The sequence below is a fragment of the Lates calcarifer genome, linkage group LG5 (assembly GCF_001640805.2).
Source record: "Lates calcarifer isolate ASB-BC8 linkage group LG5, TLL_Latcal_v3, whole genome shotgun sequence".
Lineage (NCBI taxonomy): Eukaryota > Metazoa > Chordata > Actinopteri > Centropomidae > Lates > Lates calcarifer.
Genome location: NC_066837.1, coordinates 28,039,919 through 28,052,991, shown reverse-complemented (window position 1 = coordinate 28,052,991; position 13,073 = coordinate 28,039,919). Strand labels below are relative to the sequence as shown.

General features: G+C 38.1%; 1 protein-coding gene across 1 annotated transcript in view; it reads right to left on the bottom strand.

The window, feature by feature from the left end:
* The window catches only part of sorcs3a (sortilin related VPS10 domain containing receptor 3a), a 202,299-nt gene that overhangs the window by 67,476 nt on the left and 121,750 nt on the right, over nt 1-13,073 (bottom strand). The window contains 2 exon segments of the mRNA XM_051070891.1: nt 6,281-6,376; nt 6,378-6,440. Of these exon segments, the coding sequence (XP_050926848.1) occupies nt 6,281-6,376; nt 6,378-6,440 (159 nt within the window).

Here is a 13,073-nt window from a genome sequence, read left to right as displayed (position 1 = left end):
AGGTAATAAAACATAGCTCTGCTAGCTAATACTACTAATACTTAATAGCACCATTTCCCTTAAGAAATTGTCAATTAATGAAATTACCAAAAATTCATTGACATGCTTGCCTCGCAAAGCACCTAAAGGCAGCTACTACAAAAATCTATGTTTGTTGTGCAATTTCACGATAAAAACATTTGGTAAAACCCAAAGAACTAAAGCAATACTAGAGCACTTTCCAGTAGTGGCTTTATTCCCATGAAATCAATGCAATATAATTCAAAGACTCAAGTGTAATCTTTGGTGAGGTCTACCAAGTAACAGAAAAGTTTCTTCATCTCAGTGCTGTTGATACACTCCACCGTCAGCTTGGCAGCACACCTCCATCTGCTGTTTTGACAACGGAGTGACAATACATATCTCTTATTCCATCACAACGAGTTACTCCATCTGTTCTGCCTGCCTCTCCTTGCCATGTAACCATCACTGCTTCACTGTATCCATAATTTCCCTTTGATTTCAGAGCTCCTTTCACTGTTTCATCATGCCAGAGCAACAAAATTACAATCAAACATTTCCTAATGAATCAAGCTGTGCTTGACCTGGGGTCATCTCTTGCTTAGGCTTATAATTATTTTAAGAATTGTATTTTTATTTGGTTTAGTTCTCTAATATTGAATATGCAGTTGAGTATGGCCTAGACTAATGTGCCGGTACTTCTTTTTTTCTTGTCAATACTAAGCATATTTCCTCTATCGCCTTGAATTAACCTGCCAATGACAGCTCCCTCTAATCATTTGGTCATGGTCTCTATTACTGTTACTGTTACTGCTGTATTATTACTGTTCCATGTGGAGCTATCCATCACCTCAGTAATGAAATTAATCCTTCCTTCTGTAATGGTCTGCCACTTCAGTGCCATGGAGAGCTTTGGTTGAATCCCTTATGTGTTTCAATTCAGACACAGCACTATAGCTGCTGTAGCCACTGAGACACCAGCTTCCTGCCACAAGCAGTCTCATCTTCCAATGGACAGACAAATACACAAATAAAATGTTTGCCTGGACATTGGGTTTGCTGTGTGCCATCTTAGAGTCATGCAGCATGAATTCACACTATATTTCTGTGTGGATGACTCTTTATGAGGTTAGAGCTGAACCATGAAATCCCCTGTCCTTGTTAAACTCAACACTTACGGTGTGACTATACACTGGTGGCTCTTGTTGTTTCTCTAAAGTGCACGTTTGATTATTTGCTGCTTGGGGTTCAAAGGAAACGCAAGGATGGGGAATTTCAATTTGTCAGTGTTCAACTAGTGTTTCTGCAGGCTGGTCAGACTGCAGCAGACCAGCAGGTAATACGCTGTGTGAGTCAGTGTGCTCATGTGTGCAGACCACTGTTCAAGAGTTTTACTGAGAAGTCAGGTACTTGACAGGCTCATTTTTAGAAAATGAGAACAAAACAATGTCAGTCACAGATTTGTTTGTGGAATAGCCAACACCAAACCATTAAAAATATTATGAATATGACATGACAGAAATACCACAACAACTGAATAGTTTACAATGGATTTTTCTCAACACCTACCACATGGATTTCCACAGAGTTCATGGTTCCAAGATGATGTGCCTATATTACAATTACTATCCCTTGAATTTTCCTTTAATCCCACCATGAGGTCAACATTTATGGTTGTGAATGAAAAGTGTCAGCAACTATTGGATGGATTGGGGCTTTCTTTTTCTGTTCAGATTTACTTGGCTAATTAGCAAATGTTAGCATGCTAACATGCTAGATTGTGACTATGGTAACATTACACCTGCTAAACATTAGAGTGTTAGCCTTGTCATTGTGAGCATATAAGCATCATCATATCTTATTATTACAAGTGCTAATACTGCATACACAGCATGCTTAATTTTGCAAGAAGCTTATGTTACAACTATACATTTGTCTGAGATGCTATCAATGCATTGTGCTTTTGAAACTTGACTTTTTCTAGGTACTAATTTTTTTAATATGTCTCTCAAAAGTCTTCTTACTTCATCATGCAGTGCTAAAAAAAGTATTCTTTAATAACAGCACATGGGATACAGGAATTAATAACAATGGATAATATTTATTTATTTATTTTGACTAGTATCTAGAAAAAGATTCCATTCTGTCATAGGTCAGAAATTCATGTAAGAAAATGGCTGATTGCAAATAATGTTTGATTACAGTGTACAGCACTATACTCTTGATGCAATTATTGAATGAGCTAATTACTACACAGTCCATTAGAGAGTCATGGCCTTGTCTCTCATGTTTACTGAGGCATAAGCAGACATATGGGGATATTTATTGCCATGATAGAAGGTCTGTTTACAAATTCCTATAGTTCCACTGCACATAATATGAATGTTTATCTTCTTTTTGTCTTTTTTGAGAAATGTATTTCTCTGCAGCATCCTTAAAATTCGATATAATATCTGCCAAAACACCATCAAAAATATTATAGTTTTCGCATCAGCTACAGGGCACAAAGGTCTCTCATGAATAAGTGAGGAAATTAGAAGAAACAGCCTGCACTTGTCTGAGCCTTTGTCTAAAAGAGAGAGAGAAAAGAAGGATTTTAGGCATGATGCCCTAACACCCAGTCTACTGGGAGCTCAAGCAGTTCATAGGGAATAAAATAAGACAACTCTTATCTATTCTATGTGTGGAGCTTTTTTCCACTATTCTTCTGTATCAGGCTGTTTACATAACTCACTCAGTTGGCAGCAGCAACACTGGCCTTATTCTCAGAAGCCAACTTGGGACTACATCAATGAGTAATTGTCTCCACAAACCCCTCACAGTCAAGAGAGAAGAGCCTGGAAAGGTCACTAAGAGTTCTAAATCTAAAAATACCTCAATTTACTCTAGGAGGGGGCTGACCTGAATGTTAATTTAAAATAAAAGTCATAAAAGAGAATCAAGAACTACAACAAATACTTCACCTCAGCCTGTTTGTCCTGACATGGTTTCTGATGTCTCAGAATTTCACTCCTGCCTCAAAGTTAAGTCCTCAGGGCTGCACTTAACCACGGCTAAGCACCAACTTACAGCTGATTAAATTCAGACTGACCCAGTCTGAAAACTATTAGCCTGTTACAAGCTGAAAATGAGCATATTAAAGCTTTTCACTGCTGGCTCAACAGTTGAGATGAAGTGTTGAGGCTGCGAGGGAAATCAGGTCGAATTAAGCAACCAATAATATCTGTGTAAACCTCTTTTAATGAACTAGATGAAGAACATATTCTTTATTTGCAACAACAGCCCTGGGGAGGTGGCTGCAGTATGTGGATGACACATTCAGGGGAGGGGAATAAAGATGAGTCTGGCAGAGGTGGTAATCACGCCTGGGCCTTTAGCTTTGAGTGCTGATGTGTCCTGATGGTGACGCAAATTATAGTCTCATTAGTCACATCCTCATAATACCTGTGATCACTGCACGCTTTGACCCCCTCTACCTTGTTAATGTTGAGTTCCCAAATCCAAGTCTCAGATACCTCAGCCTACTTGAACTTTTTCTCTGCTGCTTGATGTATATCCTGCCTTCATGTCTGAGATGTATTTAATCAGTGAGATCAATAACTGTTACTGCCATTGATCTTTTGAGTCTATTTCATGGCTTAGGCAGGCACACGAACATTTTGTATACACTGTAATTTTTATAGATAATGTAAGCTGCTGAGGGCTGTTTTTAATTAACGATAGGAAAGGCTGTTTTGGAATAATGTAACAGCAGTGACTGATGAGTAGTTTTTACTCCTTGAAATCCATCAGAATAATTTCATGTTTTGCCCAGAACCTTGGCTGAAGGCAGATAGTACCTCTCTTTTAACTTCACTCCTACCCAGACTTCACAGAGATTTGAACTTCTTGAACCTGGCTACCTTGTTCGTCTTAATAGTTAGTCTCGCAGCCAAAAATAGCTGCAGCCAAATTTTCATGCTGCGTTTTAATGCTGGAGCAGAGTAGTGGAGCTCAAATTAAAGTTTTGATCCTTGTGATTTTTTTCTTTATTTTTTTATTTTTCTTTCTTTGACCAAATGGTTAATATGTGAAAATAAGAGTTAGAGGTAGATGTAAGTTCAGAGAAGAGATTCTTTAGAAAGCAAATATAAATGCTACCCAATTAGCAAGATTCAACCAAATGTAATACACTTGATCAAAAAGATAAAAATAATAGGATATTTGTACAACCTGGTTAACACAGTCAGTGTTTATTTCTGTATGTCTGAGTGAAACTTTTTGATTTAGACATGTAATTGTTCACCTTTGATGCAGAATTACTTCCTAGATACTGAAACCCTTTCTGCCAATAAAAAACTTTGGTTCATGTAGTGACAATCTTTTAAAGCTCTGCCGTTGACAAGTTTGCTACAGTTCCCACTGTTCATCAATCATCACCCTCCAGCACCAGGTTCCCCCTGCAGGGCTATCTCTTTGGCTCTCATGTCATAGTCATTGACCTTCATGGCAGACCTTTGCTGGAGTACAATCTTAGAGCACTGTGTGAAGATGATGTACTAGAGCTCCATACTGTGTGACAAAGCCCAGTGAAGGTGACATCATGATGAAGACTGGTAAGACTAAGAATCGCTTTGAGGGGCTGATGTTTTTGGCTGATATTGTATGTACCTCTGCCTATGAAATAAAAAATCTTAACTCAAATATCATCTACATCTGAAATTGTTGACTGCAGCTGTTTCCTGTTGACAGAAAAAGGTCCAGTCCAAAATAAAACCAGGAAAAATTTACAAAATTACCAGCACTGTAGGGCTGCAACTAAAGATTATTTTGGTAGTCAAAAAATCTTTATTTAATTATTTGTCCGATTAGTCGATGAGTTAATGATTATTTCAGTCACAATCATCTCTGCTTCCTATAGGACCAGCACCTGCTCTGGGTTCCAGTGCATGTTTTACCTCAGGAGAGGACTAGAGCTAGCCTCTAACTGCCAGTACAGCCACTGTGAGCAGATAGCATGTATAAAAAATATTTCTCTTTTTTATTTGTGCTATCTGCTCACAGTGGCTGATATTTTGAGCTGACATTTCCAATGTTTAGGGAGACTAACAACATTTATAGGAGATTTTCTTGCTTAACATGTGGAGTTATCAACCCGTCTCCTCTGCTGCTCTTCTGCTCCTGTGTGCAGACACACATGCAGAGACGCACGAGAAACAGGAAGCGGGGAGAGAAATGCAAACTCAAACGATCTTTTGATATTTACATTTTTTCTTTGCTTTTCTTGGGAGGGCCGGGAATGACGTTGCATTTGTAATGCAGTCATGACATTCAGTGGAGCCAATACTGCCCCCAGCACCTTTTATAGTACATTACAATAACAAGTGAAAAAGTTCCTTTTATAAAGTCTCTGGTTTTATGGTTGTAAAATTCTGCGTCGAACGAATTTTTACAATCGACTGTCGTCGATTATGTTGACTAATCGTTGCAGCCCTACAGCATTGTAATTGCTTCCATGGCACATTAAGCATTACATGCATGTCCACAACATCATTTGCATTAGTAAAACAACACAGTAACACTACACTTACCAGTCCGAGCTTCTCTTTTTTAGAAATGCTGCTTTCATTCTAATTATTATACTACACGGCTGCTTTTTCACTGTTAAGCCACTACTGTACTACCGGCAAATACTTCACACTGAAAAGAAAAGTATTTCTTTCTGTCATAGGTCAGAAATTCCTCATAATTTTTGTAATCAGTTTTCTGGAAGGATCCAGTAATAGGACCATGTAATGTGGCTCCAATTAAACTGTAAATCTTTGAAAAAAAAAAAGAAAAGAAGAAGAAGAAGACTCTGTTAGCTGCTAAGCTAACAATTAAGTATGAATATTAAATAATTTTTGGATGGACCCACCAAAAAATTGTGCAACATCCATGGTTTGATTCCAGCTGAGGACCTTTGTTGCCTCCCTCTCTCCCTATGTTTCCTGAGTTGCTCTTCACTGTTAACTATCAAATGAAGCAAAAATGCCACAAAAAAAAAAAAAAAGTGGGCATATGCAACCCTGACCACTTCTGACCACCTCAGTGTGTCTTTGGTGCACTGGGTTAGATAAAGGCCTGTTTCTTTATTTCAGAAACAGTTCATGCTCGTCATCATCATTAGCTAAACAGCTGAAAACAACATGTTCTTGTCAATATGTGCTGTGATTAACACAAAACTAGAGATGGCTATAAGTAAATCACATGCAGCTAATTGTGGTGAGGACATAAAAGAGACGACATCAAGCAATCTCACCTTTTGGTCGTGGCTGTAGGCTAAGGCCCAGTCCTCTTCACTGGGATGGAATAAAAGGCTAAGGATGTAGAATGTGAGACGGTACTTCTGGTAACTAGGCTCCCTCATCAGAGCTGATGAGCACACTGCTCTCAAACTCCGGATCTGTCAACACCATAATCTAAGAGCAGGAAAGAGAGAAAGGGAGGAGGAAGAGAAGGTGCACACATGTGAGGGAAGACGGGAGAAGAGAGGATTTGAAGGGTGGGTTTTGAGTAAAGAGGTGGAACGATAGGAAGATGAGAGAAGGTAGAAGAGAGATGTTAGAGAAGCAGTGTCAGCAGAAAAGTCCTGGCTTCTGCCACACGTCAGACTTATGCTTGGCAAACAACTCTGCTATATTTCCAACTTCATTTCATAAGTGTGACTCTTGCTCTTCTGTTGCCATGGCTCCGATGGCTGTGTGTGTGAACTGTGAGCTGAAGACTTGGAGTTTTCATCATCTCTCTCCAAAATAAGATGAAGCTTGTTCACAGCAACAAGAGGTGAAATATTGTATAAACCAATACAGACCAAAAAGTACACCTGAAGCACACAGGTGGTTTGAAAAATCCTGAAATGATTTGTCCTACCATGTAACAGTAAAGTACAGGAGCTTGTACTCTTGTTACAATTAAATGCTGTACAAACACAGGATTAGGCCAGGCATGCACGAATCTGCATATACAGTATGTTGTTTTCTTTATCAGCCAGTCCCTTAGCATGTCATCTCTTAGCATTTCTCCTTCCAACAAAATTCTAATTTCAAATTTAACAGTGCAACAGTGGTAGAAGCCTCCAATTTCATGCTTGGAATATTTCTACCAGAGCTATCATAGTCATTACAGAATTCAATAAGACCAGGAATTATACAACGCATATTTCTTTCACTTAATGACATTTAGAGTCTTTGTGGAGGGAGATAAAATGGTCACATGAATTCCTCCTTGGCAAAAGAAGAGGTGTTTGAATAGGTGTATAATATATTTTAAGAAACTGGCATTCTTCTTAATCAGACTGTGCTACTAATACATACTAAAACGAATACATTTATTCATATGAAATTTTAAACAGGAAAAAATCCATTATCAGAACATTTAAGGGGAAAAGCTGCAATTTTGTAGGGTTGTAGGCTTTACAACAAGGTCTCTCTTTATACATTACACAATATTTGATGTGTTTATTCTTACTTTATTCTTACTTAAATGACAATGCATATGCCCATGCATGCATCCATAACAACACATTGAACCTATGGGCAGCTCAGATCAGTCTGATGTTTTGCTTGTCCTATCCATCTACCGTAGATCACCTGACCTCTTCATAATGCACTGGGCTGCCAGAAGGCTCCCAATGCACTTCAATGTAAACATTAATCATTTTGAGGTCCTTGCTGAAATGACTGATTCTGTCGTTTTTCTTGGGAAGGCAATCTTATCATACTCCCTATCCTTTCAAAATCATAATCAAAATTTTAATTTGCTCTTTTTGATGTAATTCACAAGTAAGTATACACGCACAGTACATATAGAGTGAAAGATGAAAACAACAACAAAAAAAGGATTTTAAAAAATTACAAATATGGCTACATGAGATGTAGCAAAGTGCTAATATGTAAGCTAGCAGTTGAAATCCTTCATTATCTCTTTTTAATATTCAAGCTGAATAAACTGATTTTTTTTGTCCACATTAGGGCAAAGGAACAAGTCAGTAACACAACGACTTGTATGAGGTAGATCAAATATTTGCTATTCTAGTTTTGTTTTTCTTTATCTGTCTGCCTTTTGGTGCCATGTAGGTAATATGTGTTTAATCAATGGGTGTTTAATCAAAGTTTTTTCCTCCGAAGAAAAGCCTCCTGCTGTGGAAACAAAGCTGATGAGAGCGGTTTCTACCAAAAGATCAAAACAGTGAGTTAAAAAGACTAAAAAGTTCCCTCGAGCTCAGGGAAACTGTGGAGTTGGGTGATAATAATTCTCTGTTGGTTTGTCACTACGTGTGAATTCCTTCACATTATGCTTGATCATTTATTCCAATATGAAAATATGGACTGGTGCAGCTTTAAATGTTAATTTCTTGGAGTCTTTAATCTTGCTTAAACTACAACATCCATGCATCAACAAGAATTGTCTGGTGGAACTGTGGTTAGCGACTGCACTCCTGGTCCAAATGGCTGTGTTTTCTCTCGTCAATTCAGTTTGAATTGGAAAAACAACAGCACATTTGTCACTGACAGAAATGCTAGCCTTCTTTCCAGAGCTTTAACCAGAAACCCTCCCTGGTGATGATTTAGATAAATTGTTTTTCATTAAGCACCAATAAACAGGCAGCACATTCTCAACCTGGATTTCTCATTGGCCCAGGCTCGCTGATCTTGCCATTCATTACCTGTCACTGTGTAATGCCAAGGCCTCCTGATAGCTGCCAGTGTCTTTGGGGCTTGTCAGATGTAATTTACAGTTTTTAAGCAGCAATCATTTTCTATAATATTAGAGTAAGCTGCAAGTCTATTATGAATGGGAAATTACATTTCACCATACCTTATTTTGAGTCAACTGTCAGGACTTTCAGTTAAATAGTAGAAATGCCTTCAGGAGGTATATGCACATATAATACGTTTCATATTGAATTCTACCCTTGCTCTCTATTCAAGCCTTGTGCTGTGATGAGTGTTATGTTCCCCTCTCTATGCTCTCTATGTAACTAAAACCTTCAATTACAGTGCTTTTAGCTCATCTTTTCTCAAGCCTTGATTTAGCAAGGCTCACAATGTGCTCCTTTAACACCAGGAATGGGACCTAGAGTATTGTCAAATTTACATTACCCTTTTACTACCATGTAAGTGTGAAAACAGCCACATTATTTTCCAACCTTACACATTATCCTAACAAGCCAGTTTCTGTCTGTCTCCTCTGCAATTAGAAAGAACCCATGACCAATGTGAAGCCAATACAAAGATGGGAATAGCAGCAGCAGCCAATTTCTCTCCTGCCGACTAAAACAATCACCTTCAAACAATAATTATTCACTTCCAAAATCACAGTGACCGATTGCATTAGTAGGGGGTGATTAAGATTTCCCTCACAGCATCCACTTAGCTTCTGTGAGGAAGCTGGCCAGCGAAGAGGGTAACAATACTAAATCGATAGAGGTTGGAAGGATAACCTTTGTGTTTTATCAGCCTGATGTTAAGCTGTGCATAAGCTGGAGAACAGAGATAGAAGCCGGCAGTTGTCGGAGCATGAGGCAAGTGGAGGTATGGATCAGAGGCAGAGGGAAAGAGACACCCCACAGCAAATGAATCACGTCACGCCAGATCAATTGAGCTTAGTCTGTCTTTGACGGGAGGTTTTAACCGAGAGTTGTCGCTGCAATATGCTCATTAACCATGGATCAGGACTTAATCACCCACATTTAGCTATCATGTTTTCTCTGTTTTGCCTCCTCAATGGCATTTTAACTGTGCATGTCTTTATTTTTAAATTAACCTAATCTACCAGCCGTTCAATCATACCCTTCAAGGACTGAGCGCAGGCTGAGCTCAGAAAAAGACATCAAAATATAACCAAGATGATTCATGGGAGGTGTCATTTTCAGAAGCTCTGTGCTAAATGTCATTACTATCATTCAAATCTATAATGTGACATAGTAAAAGGTCACAGCTTCAACTTATTTCTTGTATTTCAATGTAAGAGAAAATGTTCTACATATGCTTCCAGAATTCCACAGCGGATGTATAATGATTGCCTTGTTGGGTTTGAAAGAAATACATCAAAGAGCAGCAGACGATTATATCTTACAGTGAATGATTAGGCATCCAGCCTCTTTTTATCCAGGTAGAACACAGGGAGATGTTAAGTAAGGCCACTCAGATGCAAGAAGACAACAGAGGAATGCAGCCAGCATACAGGCAAATTTTCATCCATCTATGGGATGGCAAATCGAAATAATTAGATCATAGATAAGGTGCAGAGGGGGGGTTGGCCCATGGGCAGAGCCAGAGGTCAACCATTAGAGTAAAATATTCTCATGAGATTGCTACTAGTTCTTGGCTGTGATGACTCACTTTCACAGCTACATGCCTGCAAAAAAATGTTGCTTTTTTCCATAAATTGGATTTTTCAAAAAAAAATCAAATATCTTGAATGTATTTTGGCGAAACTGATATCAGAAATATATTGTTCCGTGGTGTTATTTACATCCTGTGTAATACTTCTTTTGCTCAGAGGGATGTAAGAAAAAATGTTTATCTAATCTTATATAACCAAAATAACAAAAAAAAAATAAAAGTATGTCACATCAACAACAGGAAGAACCTAAGGGACTACATCCCTGCAATGCCCTTGATGTGGAATTAAATTTTCTCCATATAAAAAAAGGCAGGAGAACTGAGTCATAAGGAGTAATCAGCGCCAGCTATGATCTGTTCCTCACCCTGACGTGGTTTAGCTCAACAGTCCCGGGATCCTATTAACTCCTGTGCCACGCAGAGGTATTCAGGGTCAGTACCTTGGCTCAGCCTTGGAAAAGTGAGGCTAATGAACCCGAGCACCTCCACAACTCTGAGCACATCCTCATCATACGCAGGAGTCATGCTTTATTTTCTTTAAGTCTGTTGATGGTGCACAGATTTTTTATATATTTAACATATGTCCAAACAGAGAGATTAGCCTGGACAAAATGATTATTTTTAAGGATGTAACATTGCAACACCTGTCGTTTTTGAAGGAAAATTCTCAACTCTATTATGGGATGGCCACAGCTTCTTTACCATATCATTGTGCTGATTTCCTATGATTTAAAGGTTTTATAGCTCTTTGAATCTGTGAAGATCTCTGTCTTTATTACCTGCATGCTCCTCTTCAAATGTACTCTGGAAAAAAATAATTCTGCTAATAATTCAACTCTAGCATACAAATAAAAAAAAATCACATGACTTAAATTCACATACACAACTGCTAAATGATACTGTGCCTCGTGACTGTTTAATAGGTTAACATGGGTTTAAACTATATGATTATGGCAACTGTAGCTATAAGTGGCAGTAACAGTGCACACTACCTTCTCAGTACCAAATGACAGCCAGCCATAGTTAGCAACTAACTGGCAAACGAAGTGGAGCATTTAGCAGCTACAAAGCCAGATATTTCCCTTTGAAGTCGGTAGAAACCAAACACAGTCCAAAAAGTGCATTTTTGACAACACAGTCATTGGGTGGCCAGAAACACAAATGTTTCACAAATGTTGTTCTGTAAGTGCTGGCTTGTAAAAAGGCAAATTTGTGTTAATGTGTTAGCCAAATCAATTTAGAAGGTGATGATATGTCAGTGTTGTATTTACCACTTGTTTCCACTGCCCCCAAGTGCCCCAAAATCATTTGAGTAAGTTGTTTTAAAGACAAGTGTTACGGAGCAGAACCACGAGCAGGAAATGCCTCCTGCTGAGGAACTGTAGTATTTAATTTTATAGATGAAACCACTGGAATGTGACATTTGTTAAAATGTCCTGGAACATTAGTGTAGCAGAGAGGAGTCAAAAAGGCAGTGAACTCACACAGGCATGTGGGTAATGTCACTCTTACTTTCCCTTGCATTAGACAACAGTAGCCAGCATAAGCTACAGTACTGGTCATACCAGACTAAGTAAGGAAGTAGAAACAAAAATTCCTCTTGAATTAAGCAGTCTGGCATTTTATCACTCATAATTCAACTTTTCATTTGTAAGAGAGAGGCTGAATTGCTAATCATTTATATCAGCTGCAGTAAAGTTTTAAAAATCTCTGGTACTCCATGTACACATCCTCTAAGAATAATGGGATACCTTGATTTTGTCGTCAGTGGTTATTGATTGATTGGCAATTTACTTGAGTGATTGCCCACACTACACTGACTCAGACTTGTCTTTTGTAACCTGACACAGTGAAAATATTCCTGAAATGTCTGCAACTAATATCTTCTAATTATTATGTCAAACTCCCTGTAAAACTATGTAAATGTTTCCTGCTCTGTGTTACCAGAAGAACAGATCAGTTTAACACTTTGTAAACTTCATTTCCTCCATGTGCATACAATCTGGTGCAATTAGCAGTGAAAAGACTGACAAGACTGGGATTTTTATATATATATATATATATATATATTATATATATATATTTTAGTAATTTTTCTAAGATAAAGTATGAAGGACATATTGATGCAGAAAAAGACTTAAGGCAGTCTCGTCAACAGATAGAGACTAGACTACCACTAATACTGAGCTGCTTGCAGAACTCTGACCTCTTGGCTACGATTCCTCATGTCTATAAGATTGTTGCTCTAAGCAACACAGCATAGAGCGTAAAGGATGTAGAATGCTTCCTATAAAATGATGTAAAATATATGACCCAGGAATGAGCATATGAGAAATAGAAAACTAAGGCAGATGGCAGAAAATTAAGTGCAAACCATATACTGAGTTAAATCCATTCTTGGGATGTCAAAAAATGAAATGAAAAGTAACTGACAGAAATCACAAGCAGATAAAAGACACTGGCAGATGGTTGGCAGCTGGCACTGCTCATACTTTTTTCTGTATTTCTGTTTTTGTGGCCTGAAATTCTTAAAATCCCACTTTCATTGGTTGCCAGAAACATCTTTATACAATAAAGAAAAAACAGAAAGTCAGCACTCAAATTAATGACCAAGACTGGGTAAAATAAATACATAATGAAAAATAGGAGGAGTGGGACTACCTGTGGAATTACCTGTATAGTCCATATTATAGTTTACATTATAAA